The sequence below is a fragment of the Loxodonta africana genome, chromosome 24 (genome assembly GCF_030014295.1).
Source record: "Loxodonta africana isolate mLoxAfr1 chromosome 24, mLoxAfr1.hap2, whole genome shotgun sequence".
NCBI lineage: Eukaryota > Metazoa > Chordata > Mammalia > Proboscidea > Elephantidae > Loxodonta > Loxodonta africana.
In genome coordinates, this window is record NC_087365.1 from 28,444,787 (window position 1) to 28,462,939 (window position 18,153).

General features: G+C 49.2%; 1 protein-coding gene across 4 annotated transcripts in view; it reads right to left on the minus strand.

The window, feature by feature from the left end:
• The window catches only part of LOC100676425 (tyrosine-protein phosphatase non-receptor type substrate 1), a 51,204-nt gene extending 33,206 nt beyond the window's left edge, over positions 1–17,998 (minus strand). Inside the window, exons 1-2 of one of the 4 annotated variants that reach the window (XM_064275882.1) lie at positions 17,757–17,998; positions 16,849–16,936 (exon numbers count right to left, since the gene is read on the minus strand). In XM_064275882.1, the coding sequence (XP_064131952.1) occupies positions 16,849–16,927 (79 nt within the window). In that variant the 5' untranslated portion in view covers positions 16,928–16,936; positions 17,757–17,998. Of the gene's footprint in view, positions 1–1,691; positions 4,723–16,848; positions 16,937–17,756 lie in introns of those variants that run through there. The other 3 variants (XM_064275879.1, XM_064275880.1, XM_064275881.1) reach the window with 3 other exon arrangements.
• Positions 17,999–18,153: the final 155 nt, after the last annotated feature.

The window sequence follows — 18,153 nt, forward strand, 5'->3', positions numbered from 1 at the left end:
AGTGTGGAAATATGGTATGAGAATAGTGTTGGTTGCCAAGTGGCATATTTGGTGTGATTTCAAACTTTTTTTTTTTAAATGAATATATATGACATTAAGGATTAGCTGTGATTAATTTTGAATAGCAGATTTACTAGGGATTTTGCTCTTGTTCATATTTTGTTTTTCTTTTTAAATAAAGTATGCATAATTTGTACAATACGAAAAGATGAAGGAAAAACACGACTAAAATAAAACTATTAGCTATTTTATACTATATGTTTACAGTAAAATAAATAAGAATGTGTACAAAATACACATATAATACAGTGATACAATTTGTATAAAGTACAAATAAAACTATATGCATAAAACACGAATATATGCACACGTATGTACATAAACAACTACAAGGTATTATGCAAATTATCATGCACTGCCTGTATTATATGTGCAATTTCTTTGAATCATGAATCAAAAACTCAGGGGATTTTTTCCTTCCTTCCCTTCTACTTTGGGTATTTTTCTGATTTTCTGAACTGGATGAACATTTTATAGAATCTAGGTTTGTTTCCATAGAAAGCTGTACAGATACATGTGTTCCTTATGTGTTTATTGTCTGAATGAGCTGTCCCCAGGGATTGAGGCTCTTGCTCACTGTATTTCCCTAGCTCCTGATAGGAGGTTTGGCACAGAGTAGGTGCTCCATGAATATCTGCTAACTGACTAAAGGCTGAATGTACAGAGAAAGGGGTCTAGAATGGAAAACGCCCAAATGTTTCAGTGTGTCGCCTCTGGGAAGTGGGACGGGGAGGTGGGCAGGTTTTCTTTTTGTTTTATAGTAAAAAAAAATTAAAGTCTTTTTTTTTTTCTCACGGTGAGCATTTATTGCTTTTGGGAAAAAAATCAAAGTAATGAAATAAAACACATGACTAAGTTTTCTAATGGGAGAGGTCAGCACAGTGGATGGTGACGGCCCCCTGTATTTGCTGTACAGGAACCAGTGTCACTAGGACGCTGGGTGCCCACAGCACAGGGCCAGTCAGGACTTCATTCCTGGATCCCACTGGGTGCCAGGCGCTGAGCTCAGGGCTGTGAAGCAGCTGTGGCCCCTGCCCTCACGGAGCTGACGTGCTAGCCGGGGAGACAGAGGTTGAGGAAACAATTCAAATGATTACATCTGGAAGGAGCCCCTAGTCCCCTTAGCCATGTGGCTCCTGCTGATGTTTTGGCCCCCATCTCCTGCCCCCTCCCTGTAATCCACTGTGCTCCCTGCATCCCACTCTCCTTCCTCTTCCTCAAATAGCCAAGGAGGGCAGGGCCCCTTGTAAATGGTGCGGAGAGATGCAGCAAGATGGGGGCTGAGAAGTGGCCACTGGGCTAGGGAAAATGTATTTGATACAGTGATCCTGTGAGAGCCCGAAATCGATGGGACTGTCTTATTTGTCTGGGTCTCGCAGGTTTTCCAGCTTTGACAGAGTGCAGTCTTACCACTTTTCCATTGCTCATTTTAGTGGAAAATATTTTCCTTCTCTGACAGGTTACTACCTTATACAGGTTCTGGCTTTGGCAGATTTTACTATATATATATTTTTGCAGTGCATATGTATAGTTTTTGAGATTAAAAAGATTAAAATAATTTTTAAAAGTGAAAAAATAAGCATGGATACTTTTTCTTATGAGAAAACAAATCAACTTAGAATCAAACTTGCCCAGAGGGAGACAGGCCAACTTGATCCCTGGATGTAAATCCTCCGGAGCCTGTCTCATCTGGGGTACAGAGAACAAGCTGAAATTGCCGTTTCCAAGAATCAGCCTTGTCCAGGATGGAGCTCACTGGCACTTGCGTGAGTGCTATCTATCCATCGGTAAGCAGCAGACAGCAAGGTGACCACCCTTAGGTGGCCCATGAGCCAGCCAGGCTGGCACCCCACGAAGGACGTGCCAAAGAAACAGGCTGGAAGCCACCCGTCAGGTTTCAACAAATCCAAGCAGCCCAGGGACCTGGGGGCCTGCAGCAGAGCTTGGCAGTGCGCAGCACTCAGCATCCTAAGACGGCTAGAATGACACCCTCCCAGCACCCACAGCAGAGGCAGCTTCGCATTCACCCTTCCCGGACCACAGCCATTATCCACATGCTCAGGGGCTTATCATCATGCCCATGGCAGCACCTCATCACGTGTTATACCTTTCCTATACCTATACCTCTCATACCTTTTGGGTTGTGATTAGTGGCTGTGTGTGAATGTAGAGCAAGAGTGTGCAAAATACACATGCACATAAGTGTGTGTGAAACAGTATGCACGGAGAATGTAGTCCAGGAGTGTGCAAAACAACATGTAACCACAAGTATGTGTGAAATATGCAACAGGATGCAGTGCAGGAGTGTGCAAAAACACATGCACACAAGTGTGCTGAGTATGCACGAGTGCACACACAGGAGAGTGGCAGTGGATGCCAGTGTGCACACATATGCTCCCTTTTCTCTAAGGCTCCATCGTCTCATCTGTAACAGGGGATATGGCCCCGAACCCCTGAGGTGGAGGCCCAGTGGTTAGGAGGGCTGAACTGGGAACTGTACGTCTCTTAACTCCTCGCTCTCCCGTGCCCCACACACCACCTATTCGCAGATCCTGCCACTTCACCTTTGAAGACATGACCAAACCCTGCCCTCTTTCCACTATGTCCACGGCACCACCGTCTCCCACTTTTGCAGCTTCCAAACTGGCCTCCCTGCCCCCACCTTGCCCCTCTATACTACACACTCTCCTTGCAACCAGTTGTTGTTAGGTGCTGATGAGTTGGTTCCGACTCATAGCGACCCTATGTACAACAAAATGAAACACTACCAGGTCCTGCACCACCTTCACAATCGTTGTTATGCTTGAGCCCATTGTTGCAGCCACCGTGTCAACCCATATCGTTGAGGGTCTTCCTCTTTTTCACTGACCCTCTACTTTACCAAGCATGATGCCCTTCTCCAGGGACTGATCCCTTCTGATAACATGTCCAAAGTATGTGAGATGAAGTCTCACCATCCTTGCTTCTAAGGAGCATTCTGGTTGTACTTCTTCCAAGACAGATTTGTTTGTTCTTCTGGCAGTCCATGGTATATTCAGTATTCTTCCCCAACACCACAATTCAAAGGCGTCAGCTCTTCGGTCTTCCTTATTTATTGTCCAGCTTTTGCATGCATACTAGGCAATTGGAAACACCATGGCTTGGGTCACACACACCTTAGTCTTCAAGGTGACGTCTTTGCTTTTCAATACTTTAAAGAGGTCTTTTGCAGCAGATTTGCCCAATGCAATGCGTCGTCTGATTTCTTGACTGCTGCTTCCACGGATGTTGATTGGGGATCCAAGTAAAATGAAATCCTTGACGACTTCAATCTTTTCTCTGTTTATCACGATGTTGCTTATTGGTCCAGTTGTGAGGATTTTTTTTCTTTTTGTTGAGGCGTAATCCATACTGAAGGCTGTGGTCTGTGATCTTTATCAGTTAAGTGCTTCAAGTCCTCTTCACTCTCAGCAAGCAAGGTTGTGTCATCAGCATAAAGCAGGTTGTTTATGAGACTTCCACCAATCTTGATGCCCCATTTTTCTTCATAGAGTCCAGTTTCTTGGATTATTTGCTCAGCATATAGACTGACTAGGTATGGTGAAAGGATACAACTCTGACATATGCCTTTCCTAACATTAAACCACGAAGTATCCCCTTGTTCTGTTCGAACAACTGCCTCTTGATCTGCATACAAGTTCTCATTAGCAAAATTAAGTGTTCTGGAATTCCTATTCTTTGCAATGTTATCCATAATTTGTTACGATCCACGTAGTCGAATGCCTCTGCATAGTCAATAACACACAGGTAAACATCTTCCTGGTATTCTCTGCTTTCAGCCAGGATCCATCCAACATCGGCAATGATATCCCTGGTTCCACACCCTCTTCTGAATCCAGCTTGAATTTCTGGCAGTTCCCTGTCGACGCACTGCTACAGCCACTTTTGAATGATCTTCAGCAAAATTTTACTTGCATGTGATATTAATGATACTGTTTGATAATGTCAGTATTTGGTTGGATCATTTTTCTTGGGAATAGGCGTAAATATAGATCTCCAATCGACTGGCCAAGTCGCTGTCTTCCGAATTTCCTGGCATAGATGAATGAGCGCTTCCAGTGCTGCATGTGTTTGTTGAAACATCTCAGTTGGTATTCCGTCAATTCCTGGAGCCTTGCTCTTTGCCAGTGCCTTCAGCGAGCTTGGACTTCCTTCAGTACCATTGGTCTGTGATCATATGCTACCTTCTGAAATGGCTGAACGTCGACCAATTCTTTTGGGTATAGTGACTCTGTATATTCCTTCCATCTTCTTTTGATGCTTCCTGCATCATTCAATACTTTCCCCATAGAATCCTTGACCATTGTAACTCGAGGCTTGAATTTTTTCTTTCAGCTTGAGAAATGCCGAGTGTGTTCTTCCCTTTGAGTTTTCTACCTCCAGGTCTTTGCACATATCATTATAACACTTTACTTTGTCTTCTCAAGCCACCCTTTGGAATCTTCTGCTCAGCTCTTTTACTTCATCATTTCTTCCTTTTGCTTTAGCTACTTGATGTTTAAGAGCAAGCTTCGGAGTCTCTTCTGACATCCATTTTGGTCTTTCTTTCTTTCCTATCTTTTTAATGACCTCTTGGTTTCTTCATGTATTATGTCCTTGATGTCATCCCACAACTCGTCTGGTCTTCGGTTATTAGTTTAAAAAAAAAAAAAAAATTTTTTTTTTTTTTTTTAACATAGGGGCCTCTAAAACCTAACTCAGGTAATATGCCTCCTTTGCTCAAAACCTTCCTGCAGCCCCCACTCACTCAGAGTGAGATCCAGAATCCTTATGGTGGCGCATAAGGCCCCGCTGCCCTGCTCTTCTACAACCATGCCAGGTCTCCACTCACCTCAGGGCCTTTGTACTTGCCATTCCTTCTGCCTGCGACTCTTATCCCCTAGATATTGACAGGGCTGGCCTCCTTGCCTCCTTCAGGCCTAGCTGAGAGGCCTTCCCTGGCCACCTTGTATAAAATACTCCCCATTCTGTGCCCCTTGCTCTGCTTTATTTTTCTACACATCACCCACCACCTGTCATATAACATATAGAGTTGCTAACTTCTTTAGCGTCTACCTCCTCACCCTAGATTTATTCGTAACCAGCTTGAGAGCAGGGCCTCAGTTTGGTTCCCTGCAGTGTCTCCCAGGCTTAGACCAGTGCTTGGCATTTGCTGAATGAATATTTTGGTTAGAATTTCAGCCACGAGACCCAAGGACTTTTCTTAACCCCTCTGGGCCTCTGGTTCTTCATCTGTAGAGTGGGAATGATGATGACGATGATGATACTAGGGCTGCTCTGAGCATGAGATGGGCTAATAAATGTCAAGGACTTAGCACCATGCTGACAGAGTAAGCACTAAATACAGGGCAGCCGTTGCCATGCAGCCGGATATTTAACGATGAAGGGATGACAGATGATCACAGCCTTAAGCCCAGGAGGCTAAGGATTCTCACAAGGCAGACCCAGCCCTCCCCAGAATATGCTCTCAACAGCTCTGGAGCGGGACCTGCAAGCAGGCTGAGAATGCTGGCTGCAGGAAGCCAGGGAGGCAGGGGTGCCAGAGACCCCACTGAGCACTTACTGGGTTGGGACGGAACCTGGAGGTGATGAAGCAATGTTTGCTGTGTGGCCCTGTCTGCAAGGTGGCCGGGGAAGAACTACAAAGAAGTCTGCACTGGCAACACCTTTGTATTCAACAGGCCTAGGAGAACCGGGGGAGGCTAGGAGAGCATCCAGGGGATACCACCACCCACCAGCCACTGGGCTCGTTGCCTTGACAACCCGAGGACCTTCTGTCCCCCCTTGCACTGGTATTTTGTATTCTCTGATATTTTAGCGCTCCCTAACGATGGGCAGGGATTTGTGGTGGTCACCAATCTGGCCACAGAGGCAGGGTGGTATACTGGCGAGAGCAAAGGCTCTATTTTTGAACTAGGTTGCTGCCCAGATGACCTCATGATGCTTAGCCTACTACCCACCTTGTTCCTTCATCCAACCAATATGCATTAACCCACCTACTGTGTGCCAGGCACTGCACTAAGGTTCTGGGAAGCCCAGCACTGAATAAGCCAGATACAGCACCTACCATCACAGAGCTTATATCCTTGTGGGGAGACAGGGCTGAAATAATGAAACAAACATGCAAATGGCTACGAGAGCTGGGAAGCAAACAAATTTGGCACAGTGATAGAAAACAAGGGAAACCTCCTTTAAAATCAGTGGTTAGGGAAGGACATCGCTAAGACCTGAAGGAAGCAAGCAAGGCCAGGGATGTGTTCCAGGAGGAGATAACAGAAAGTGCAAAGGCCCTGAGGTAGGAAAGAAGCTACATACGAAGACCACAAGGAAAGCCACTGTGGCTGAAGCCCATGGAGGAAGGGGAATGCAGTATGAGAATAGGTTGCCAGGATAGATGGGGCCCAGATAATACCACACTCCATAGGGCATGGAAAGGAGTTTGACTTTAAGTGTAGAGGAAACCACTGGAAGGTTCTGAGCAGGACCTGAAATGATCTGATTCACCGCAACTGCTATGGGGTGAAAACACTGAAGGGGGCAAGGGTGGAACTGGGAGCCAGGGATGAGGATGATACAGGCTTCAGCGGCCTGGATTAAAATCCCAGCTCTGCACTCAGAAGTTGTGCAGCCTCAGGTAAGTCAGTTCGCCTCTCTGAGCCTCGGTTTCTTCGTCTGGCTAATGGGTATAATAATTGTTCCCATCTCACAGAATTGAGGTGAGAATTCACTGAGATAATGCAAGGAGTAACGATCCAACTCATGAGCTGGCATGCTCACTGCCAGGTGCTCAACAAAGGAGATTTCACTTGGTCTGGGCCTGATACCTCTCCTAACCCATGACACCCTCACTTCCCTCCCCTCCAGCCACACTGGCCTCATTGCTATTCCTGGAATATTCCAAGATCATTCTGGCTTTAGGGCCTTCTGCCTGCAGTGCTCTTTCCCTGATACCCCCATGGGTGCTCCCTCAGTTTTATTCAGGCCTCCGCTCCTCAGAGAGGCCCTAGACTGTCCCCATCCGCCCACTCTCTATTTTCCTCATTCTGCTTGGGTGTCCCTCCTGGAACCTGTCTCTCCACCTGACATGATTTGTTCACTTGGGTTTGTATTTTTCTTAAAAATTTTTTTTCTTTTTTTTATTAAATGCCACCTCCTTGAGGGCAGGTGTTTTTGTTCGTCTTGTTCATGTTTGTATCCACGGCACTGAAAACCACTCTTCCCACATAGCAAATGCTCAAAAATATTTTTTGAACAAATGATTATAACTGAAGTGGCCATGACAAGGACAGCACAGTGGTTAGGAGCAAACAGAGGCTGGGAGCCAGGCTTTAACCCTCACCAGCTGTGTGGCTTTAGGAGGAGCCCAACTTGGCTTTGAGGAGCCTCAGTTTCCTTATCTGTAAAATTGGTGAAGGACTCCATGCTTCTTGCCTCATTGTGGGGATCAGATTACAATGCACACCCAGAGATGCACACTGGAGTATCGATGGGTGGAACGATCCATAGTGTCTAGCATTCGCTTTAAAATGTCCCAGCAAAGCGAGGGGCAGGTGGAACAAGGATGGCAGACGGTGATAGCTGCTGCTTATCACATCATTTTTATTTTCCAAAATAAAAATACAAGGAAGAGCTAACAGGTGCTCAAGGCTCAGCCCAGGCCTGGCACACATTTGGTGCTCCACATACATTAGTATTTCCTTCTACTCTGGGCTTCCATTTCTGGACATGGCGGCTTGAAGCTCAGAGCCGTCCTGACATCCGCACCCACCTACTACCCCAGCCATCCTCCTGGTTGGAGCCCCATCGCTCACTCCTTGATTCCAGTCTCTCTCCTGACTGCACACTGATCTCCTCTGGCTCCTGGCAACAATGGGCAGCATAGCACCTGCCCTCAAATGGATGTGTCAGGAAATCTCACACACAGAGAGAACCAATTCCGTAGCATCGCCAGTTCCCACCTCAGCTGTTTTGCATCTCCCTGGACCGAGAGCCTGGTGAGACACCTGGCAGGGAAAATCCACCTTGTGGAGGACTTGATCAGAAGAATTGCCCAGGAGGGCTCAATCAGAAGAGCTGCCCAAGACGGCCTGAAGTAAACAGGAAAGCAGCCTCAGCTGTGAAAACAGGTACCTCCTTCTCCATTGAGGGAATGGAAACACATCCTGGGAAAGCCTGACACCCCACCTCCTGGGAGGGTACATTCATTAATAGAAATATGAGAGACACACCAAGAAAGCAGAATGCCAGCACCTCTGGGCCTCAGTTTCCCTACCTGTCAAACACAGTGAAGTGATATCTAAGGAATGGTGGTGGTTGACAACATGGACTCTGTGGTCAGTCTGGTCTGGGTCACCAACTCAACTGTGACATTAACTGTGTGGCTTTGAGCAAGTTGCTTTGCCTCTCTGATCCTTGGTTTTTTCATCGGTCAAAAGGGCCTGAAGGTAATTGTACACACCCCTCCAGGGTGACTGTAAGCACCACTGGGGTCATACACGCACAGCGCCAGGCCCAGTAAGTGGCTGGGAATGATAATTCCTATTATTATTTTAGTATTTTCCCATGGCATTTGGGATCCTGTCTGGCTTTGAACAGTGGGAACCTGCACGGCCCAATGTAAAAAGCCTCGGAGTGGACCACAGGCGGCTTAGCATCCCATCCAGGCCTGCCAGAGCTCTGTGGGGTGAGTGTGGTCAGTCCCTCCCTGTCTCTGGGCCTCAGTGTTCTTCCTTTGATAAGAGGATGGCCACCTCTCTCAGGTCTCCTCCAGCTTGGGAATCCACCTGGACAGAGACACCTAGAGGCAGACGGTGCCCACAGTACCAAGTCCCAGTAACAACTGAATCACATTAGCTGGGTTTTCATTCCGCTTGTCCATCCCCCAACAACATAAAAGCTATGGCGGGTGGGAGGCGCATCAAGCTGAAAGTCATTCATCCATCCACTTAACAGCTTTTGTTGTTTTTTGAGCACCTACTGTGTCCAAGGAGCTGTGCTAGGCGCCTTATAACACCAAAAGGACAAACACACAAACCACTGCCGTTGAGTCAATTCTGACTCACAGCGACTGGATGTGTTTCAGAGTATAATTGCTCCATAAGGTTTTCAATGGCTGTAATCTTATGGAAGTAGATTATCGGGTCTTTATTCAGCTGTGCTGCTTCGTGGATTCAAACTGACCACCTTTTGGTTAGTAGCTGAGAGCAAATGGTTTGTGCCACCCAGGGACCTAGGTGCCTTACGATGGGCAGTCCCAGTTTTACAGATAAGGAAATCAAGATGGAATCAAATAATGAAGATGATTACAATGCTAACAGGTATTGAATGCTCATTACAGACTAAGAACGGCTTCAAGCATTATATCTACATTAGTTAACTTAACCCTTGCTTAAAAGAGTTGTTAATATCATCTCTTTTTTACAGATGGAGAAACTGAGACACAGGAAGTTCAGTTAATTGTCCAAGTAGGCAGCGGAGCTGGGGTTCACACTGAGTTCCGGCTCCAAGCCCACACCTTAGCACTAGGCTACACTGTAGCTCTAAGCGGAGAGGCTAGATAGCTCACCAAGGTTGCACAAGAGTGATGTGAGGCAGCTGTTAAACATCCACGTATACAGTGATAAAACAAGGAGAAAGTAGCAAGCAGCCTAAGAGAGGAACAGAGAAACACCTGGGGTGAGGGCTCAGAGGAGGGAGAAGTCCCCTGGAGCACCAGGAGGAGGTGACACAAGCTAAACCTTCAAGGATGATGATTTAGACACATGAAGGCAAAGCTTGTTGCCATCGAGATGATTCTGACTCATGGTGACCCCATGTGTTTCAGAGGAAGACTGCACTCTATAGGGTTTTCAATGGCTATAATCTTATGGAAGTAGACTGCCAGGCCTTTCTTCCACAGCACCCTACGTAGATTCAAACTGCCAACCTTTCCGTTACTGGCCAAGCGCAAACCATTTGTACCTCCAGCGACCTAGGAAGACAAGGAGGTATTAAAAAAAACAGTGGCCATGGAGTTGATTCCAACAATGGCGACCCCATGTGTGTCAGAGTAGAACTGTGCTCCATAGGGTCTTCAATGGCTGATTTTTTAGAAGTAGGTTGCCAAGTCTTTCCTCTGAGGCATCTCTGGATGGCCATGAGCTTCCAACCTTTCAGTTAACAGCTGAGTGTAACAACTGGATGTACCACCCTGGGAGGTATAGGGAAGGGTATTGTCGATGGCAGGACAGCTAAAGCAAGGACACTGAGACGGAAGGAGAGCTTTCTCAAGTTTAGCTAAGGGCATGAATTCGAACAAGAACTTTTCCTGAACAGTGCTGGGTCCCATGTTAGTGGGTGTTATGCGAACCAAAAGACCTCTTGTTCATACATGATAGGAGAAAATTAGAGTAAACCTGGACCAACATATAATTCCACACTGCAGGACTTCTCAGGACCTTAAAGGTGCTAATGTACACGAATGGCCAAGCTTTGGCCTGTAGGAGGAAGCCTTGTCATCCTGCAGCATCTCAGCAGGCCAGTGCTTTGGAAAACACGTGGCTAGAAATAAGGCCAGCGAGGGAGAGGGCCCAGCCCTGCTGCTCAAGTTATTTTTTTTTTTTTAAGAAATGTTGGACCCACTCAACAGCTTTGAGCAGGAGAGTGACATGATCTGAGTTGTGTTGACAAGCCAGAAATCGGAGCACATTTAAAAAGAGAAAGAGAAGAAAAACCTCAGTCAGTCCAAGACAACAAATAAGAAAATAACCTGTCGCAGGAAGCCACTGGAGGTAGCGAGCGAATGCGTGTGGGTTCCGTGTAACACTTTTAGACTCCCTTCCTCTTGCACACCCCCTCTCCATCTGTCGCAAAGGGCACCGGGAAGACGCAAGTAGGAATATTCCGACTCTGGGGGCTCCAGAGCTCAGCAGCCCAGATGGGGGGCTCTTACGGAGCCATGTCACTCCCCAGGCGCTGTCAAGCTTAGAGGGCCAAGGGGCTGTCAGCATTTCTGAGAAATACTGACTCAGTTAAAAGCTTTTGCCCCAGGAGGAATTCTTCTACAAACCTTCCTCTAAACCCAGAGAGGGCTCCTGCCTTGCTCTCCAAACCCTCCAGCTTTGACAAAGTAATAATGACTGAGTCATTAAACTTTTTCTTCCCTCAGAGACCACCCAAGGAGGCCTGGATTCAAAACCCAGGCTTCTTACCACATACCCCTTGGACAAGTTTTGGACTGGGTAATCAGTTTTGGGGTTAGCTTTGGAGGCTGCAGAATCGAGTCTACACAGAGGCACCTTGGAAAAAAGCCCTGGCAATGTACTTCTGAAAAAAAAATCAGCCACTGAAAACATTATAAACCAAACACCTCACAGGATTTGGATCCTTGGTTTGGAGATTTAGGGTCATGGTTTCATGGGACATCCCAGGTAATTAGCCTAATAACATGTTTAGTGCTTCTGTTCTACCTCCTAGTTCACTGCGTAGTGCCTGGGGTCTTAAAAGCTTGCAAGTGGCCATCCGAGGCACAACAATTGTTCTCTATTTCCCTGGAGCAAGAGGGGAAGGAAAGTCAGGAATAACCCAAAACCTACAGCAGTCTAGATGAGTATGACTCATAGCGACCCTATAGGACAGAATAGAACTACCCCAGAGGGTTTCTAAGGCTGTAAATCTTTACAGAAGCAGACTGCCATCTTTCTCCTGAGGAATGCTGGTGGGTTCAAACCGCTGACCTTTTGGTTACCAGCCAAGTGCTTTAACCTCTGTGCCACTGCGGCTCCTTGAGTCAGGAATAGGAAGAGAAAATGGAATGTGTTGCTAATTGCTTTCATGAACAACTACCTCCTTTGCCATGAGACCAGAAGAACTGGGTGGTACCCAGCTATCACTACTGAATATTTTGATCGAAGATTCTACAGAAGACCCTTCAGAGCAAAGGAGAGCAAAGAAAACCAAAGACTAAAGGGAGCAACTAGTCCAAAGGACTAACGGATCACATGAACCGCAGCCCACACGACCCTTGGACCAGAAGGACTAGATGGTGCCCGGCTACCACAACTGACAGCTCTGACTCCTTTCACAACAAAAAGTCCTGGACACAGCAGGAGAAAAATGTAGAATAAAAAATTAAATTCACAAAAAAGACCAGAATCATTGGTCTGACAGAGACTAAAGGAACCCCCAAGACTATGGACCTAAGACACCCTTCTGACCTGGAACTGAAGTTATTCTTGGAGACCACCCTCCTGCCAAACAATAAGCCCATAAAATAAACAATAACGCATGAAAGTATCATGCTTCTTAGGGCAATTAATTATATGAGATCAAAAGGACAATGTCTTTTTTAAAATTGTGCTTTAAGTGAAAGTTTACAATTCAAGTCAGTTTCCCATACAGAAACTTATACACACATTGTTATGTGACCCTAGTTGCTCTCCCTATAATGTGACAGCATACTCCTCCTCTCCACCCTGTATTTCCTGTGTCCATTCAGCCAGCTCCTGTCCCCCTCTGCCTTCTTATCTCGCCTCCAGACAGGAGCTGCCCACATAGTCTCATGAGTCCACTTGAGCTAAGCATCACACTCCTCTCCAGTATCACTTTATGTCTTATAGTCCAGTCTAATCTTCGAAGAGCTGGCTTCGGGAATGGTTTCAGTTTTGGGCTAAAAGAGAGTCTGGGGGCCATGACACCTGGGATCCCTCCAGTCTCAGTCAGACCATTAAGTCTGGTCTTTTTATTAGAATTTGAGGTCTGCATCCCACTTTTCTCCTGCTCCATCAGGGATAAAAGCACAGTATTTGCCCAAAAGCTGAGAAGGCAGGAATGGGTAGAAAATGAGGACGAAAGGTACCCAGAGTGGAAATGGGGAAAATGCTGATACATTGTGGGGAATGAAACACTTTATGTAAAACTATCAAATGGGAATCTCACACACACAAAAAAAGTATGCTGTAGAAGTCATGACAATCCATATATACACCAAAAAAAAAAAAAGATTCTGTAGAAGAATCCTAATCAAAAGGAGGAAAAATTCAGAACAGAATTTTAAATTCGTATGAACTCCAGACTTTCTGGAGCCAGGGAGGCTGGATGAACCTCTGAAACTACTGCCCTGAGATAATCTTTAAACCTTAAACCAAAAATATTCTCTGAGGTCTTCTTAAAACCAAACAATAGTTTAGCTTAACTAGTAAAGAATGTCTGCCTTGAGCCCTGTGCTCTTCTAAGAACTACCTATACGGGATCAAGGTGACAACAGCAACTCAAAAGATTAGATAGGAACATTAGGGGGCAGTGAATTTATGTTAATGAAGAGGAACAACTCAGAAAACGAGGGTGAGAATGGTTGCCAGCTCAAAGAATGTAATCAATGTTACCGAATCGCACGTGTAGAAATTGTTGGATTGGTGTATGTTCTGCTGCTGTGTATATTCTCAAGAACAACGAAAATAAATTATAAAAAAAGAAAACCCTATGGAGCATAGTTCTACTCTAACACACATGAAATCACCATGAGTTGGAGTCGGCTCAATGGCAACTGGACTGGTAATCAGTTTTGGACTCAATTTTCCTCATCTGAACAATGGGGATAACAGCCACCTCATGCTTTGCTTTGCTGATTAATGAGCTTATGCTGATAAAACGCTGAGCACGCAGCCTGGCATGTGGCTGACATTCCGCGAACACTGGTTCTCCCCCCTTCTCTCAACACATGGTTTACATCAGGACTTCATATGTGCTGAATGACTGCAAGAAAAGGAATGAATCACACCACGTGCCTCCACGGGGTTGCTAAAGAAATAGCGAATGGCCAGAAAGTACCCAGAGAACACCACAGCTTTAAAGGGCCTTCCAACAGCCCGAGCCCATCAGGGCCAAAGCCCCCTCCACCTTCTCTTCTTATGAAAAAGGAAACGAGATTAACTTTATCACTTAGGAAAGTATAAAGGAGCCACCAGCACGCTGCCCTGATACACAAAGGGTCACAGGTTCGCCAGAGGGCCCAGATGCCCCCTCAGCTTGGCCTGAACCCCAACTTGGCCTGGCCTCTCCAGGCCAGAGGAGAGGAGTGAATGGGAACTCCTCTGAGCTCTGCTGAGAAGGGCGGTGGCGGGGGGGGGGGGGGGGCGGTGATCCAGAGCTCCCAAGGCCTGGGGGGGCCAAGCGAGCACTCTACAGGTTCAATGTGCAGGCTGCAGCCCTGGATGCACCCTGCAGGTGCTGCAGAACCAGGCTGTCTAGATGTCCTCAAGCTCCGGCCCCTTGCCCTCCTCGGTTACAGCATCTCCTTCTGCGCAGCTGTTTTAGAACACAGGCCTCACATTGGCTCCAAGAACACAGGTTGGTGACTTCACCAGCATCTTTTTAGAATTCCTCTTTGGCAGCGTTTGTGCTGAAAGCAATCTTTAGAAACTTCTTTCCCTGCCTCCCCCAACCAAGATAATTCACATGACCAGCCCCCTTCGCATGGTGATCATGTAAAGCTGTAGCCATCACGTGACACCTCCCAGGCTGACAGTTCTGCCTGAGACACTAGCAGTCATTCACTCCAAAGCCGCCTTGCTAAGCCTGACATTTGAGTTTCTCACTCGAACAAATCCATTTTCTTAGAAAATTGGACAACAGCCTGCTTCTACCTTCCTGCCCTTCTGTCCTGCTTCTCCTCTGCTTTGTCATAAATTCCATGCATGAAGGAGGGGCAAGAAGCCCCAGCCTTTAGCCAAACCAGGTGAATTCCATGGCCAGGCCTAGAGGGTGACAACAGGACCCTGTAGAACAGGGTGAAGGTTGCTGGGAGGCGTGAGCTACAAAGGTGAAACGTCCTCCCCTCCCCACCACCCTCAACTAGGAAATTCATGCTTACCGCCCAAGATTGATTTATTGCAAAGTTAATTTCGGCCCCTCTGCTGCTCCCACTTTTTCAGGCTATTGATGCTGAATGGATTGGAACAGAAGTTTTATGGCCTAATCTTTACCATTTTATAGATTGTTTTTATAGGCACAAGGGGGAGATTTGCTCACAAGAAGGGTGGTGGTGTTCCCAGCCATCACCCCAGGAAAGGCAGGTTGCCCGTCTGAACACTTGTTAATCAGCACCACCGCTCATTTGCCAAGGACTGAACCACAGGGTCTAGTCGGAGAAGGGTCTGGAATAGACATTTAGAAATTAACTTGGGCCCAGTTCCCAGCTTCAGGAAAATTAAGCACTGGTGAGAGAAGCTTATGCATTTCCAGAGCAGGAACTCGGACTTTCGCAGGGGGCAAATGACCAGTTCAGGCAGGAAGGAGCAGATTGGAGATACCACTCACTGACGACACGAAATATATCAGTACTTCCTCCCACCCTGGTGGCACAGTGGTTAAGTGCTACAGCTGCTAACCAAAGGGGGTGGGCAGTTCGAATCCGCCAGGCGCTCCTTGGAAACTCTACAGGGCAGTTCTACTCTCTCCTGTAGGGTCGCTATGAGTCGAAATCAACTTGATGGCACTGGGTTTGGTTTGGGTTTTCCTCCCACCCAGCAAGGACCCAACTGGAACTGAAAGAGCTGGGGAGGGGAGAGGGGATAGAGGGGGTACCCATGTGGATTCCCAAGGTTCAGGCAAAACTGCAGGGCAGAGAGAAGCTGTTGTCCACCGCCACTTCTCCCTCCACCCACTCTTTGCTAGTTCTCCCTTTTTCCCTGCTATCTGATGGTTACCAGTCTCCAGGCAAATGCGGGGTGGGGGGTAGGGGGGGAAGAGCAGATACTGAGCTCATCCTTACCTCCCTCCTGGAGGGTAGGAGGTACAGAAACTTCTCTGCCAACACAGAGATCTCCATTCTGCCCCCGCTCCCTTACATGCCCAGTTGTCTGAACTCCACACCCTCCCAGGAGACCTGGTGTTTTGCAAAACCCCTTTAAGAAGCGGGACTCGTGAATGGTGACCTCACCTCTTGGCGAATACACACACAGTAGCCTTCAGAGCCCGCCTGCTGGTGACAGCTAGGTGTTTGATGTAGGCCAACAAAAAGACATGCTCAGAGCCACAGGTAACAGCCCCACAGAGCACCTGAGCTGCAGGGAGCTGCCGAGAAGCTGGGGAAGGCAGGAGGAAGTAGGGAGCCGATGGGAAGGAAAGTGGTAGGAAGGGAGAGCAAGGAGCTCAACTAGGCAGCTTTGGCAACCACAGGGACAATCTGGGGTGTTTTCACATCAGGATCTGTGGTTTGCAGCAGCTCACGCCAGGGTTGCAGCAGCCTCCTCTCCTCTCTTTCTCTCCCCCGCCACATACACTAAGGCTGTTTACTCTGTGTAACAGAGTCCCCTATTCCCGCATTTTTGACAGCCGGTTTCTGTTCCATGCCAGGCAGCCTAGGGATGACCCCTCTCAGACCCAGAAATCAAACATGTGGAAAGGGTAAATCCTGGACCAGAGAGCTTCTAGAGAAGCAGGGCGCCTTGCTCTGAGAACACAGATAGCCTGCTTCCCCCACGGGGCAGGTGCCTGCTGAGCCAACTCATCTGGTATGCCTCAGCGCCCGGTCAGTTCAGTGCTGGCACGGTAAGGGTCAAGAGAGACAAACAAGACTACGCGGCAGGAACCTGGGTTCTGTCTTTCTTTGGCTGTGTGACTCTGGGCAAGTGGCTGGCCCTCTCTGGGCCTCAGTTTTCGCATCTGTAGCCCATCTCTCCCCCTAGTACTGCTCGACATTAACCGAGAAGCTCCGCGTGGCACTCTGAAAGGCCTGAATCTGCAGTTTGGGGAGGGCAGGGAGGTGCTTACCTGGCCAGGCGCAGGACAAGGCGAGCAGCAGACAGAGCAGCGGCCCGAGGCGGCCGGGGGCCGGGCCGGCGGGCTCCATGGGCCCCGGCTGCGGAGCGAGGAGGGAGAGCGGCCGTGAGTGCGCGTTCGGGCGGGCGCGGGCTGGAGCGGGGAAATGACTAAGGCTCCCCCCCTCCTCCCCCTCCGCCTCCCCTCCCGGCCGGGCTGCCCACTCCCCGTACCGACGCCCGGGGCGGTGAGAAGCCGCCGTCCCCGCCGCAATTTTCGTAGAACCCCCCCAGGAGAGACTGAGAGCCGGAGAGGGGAGACCCCAACTGCGCGAGAAATAAAGCCGGAGACGGGTAGAGAGGCGGCGGGGTAGAGAAACAGACCCAAGGGAGCCAGGCAGAAAGCCAGAGACAGGGAGGGAGAGAGAAAGAGGGAGAGCGCGCGCGAGAGAGGAGTGAGCAAGCAGCGCGCAGACCGAAGCAGAGCGGGAGAGAGGAGGACGGGCGGGCAGCGGCGAGGAGCAGGCACTGCCGCCCGGGCCGCCCCCGCCGCAGCCCACTTGCCCCGCCCGGGCTCCTCCGCGGCGCCGGTCGCTCGCTCGCTCCGGCCTGGAGTCCTGGCCGCTGCCCCCGCCCTCCAGCAGCCCGGCCGCCTCCTCCTTCCCTCTCCTCCTCCCTCTTCCCGCCGGAGGAGGTTGTGGGCTCCGGCCGTCGGCACCTTCCCGCGAGCGCCCGCCTGCGCGCCCGCCGGCCGCGCGCCCCGGGGGAGAGAACGCGCGCGGGCCGCGTGGCGCACCGGGCCGGGGAGGCACCCCCGGCCGGTCCGCGGCCTCGCGCTCCCCGCTTGAGGTCAACTCCGAAGCCCCGGCGGCTCGCCCCCCAGCCCCGAGCCAGCCTGCTCCCCCCGCCGCCTCCACTCACTGCCAGGCTCGGACCTGCGCCGCCTGTGCGGGCTGGAAGACTGTGGACGCGCCGCCGGGGGCTGCCCAGAGGCTGGGCCCCCCGCTCCACTTTGCGCAAACTTGTTTTTCTAAGGTCAGCGCCGCGAGCTGGCGACAGCGTCCTTTTAAGGTGGACTGGGGGAGTTGCGGCTGGCCTCCCCTCGCCTCCGGACTCCACTCCGGCCGCGGACAGTCCCCAGTTAGCCCCAGCTCCCCGCTGGCGAGAGGCTGGGGGCGACGAAAGGGTGTGTGTGTGAGTGTGTGCGAGAGGGTGTGTAGGGGCGGAGGTGGCGCCGCTTTTGCTCCTCCCCGAGTGGCCCTGCCCCTGTGCCCCAAAGCTGAAGGGCCCCTTTCGGGGTTGGGCGCCGGCGAGAGGG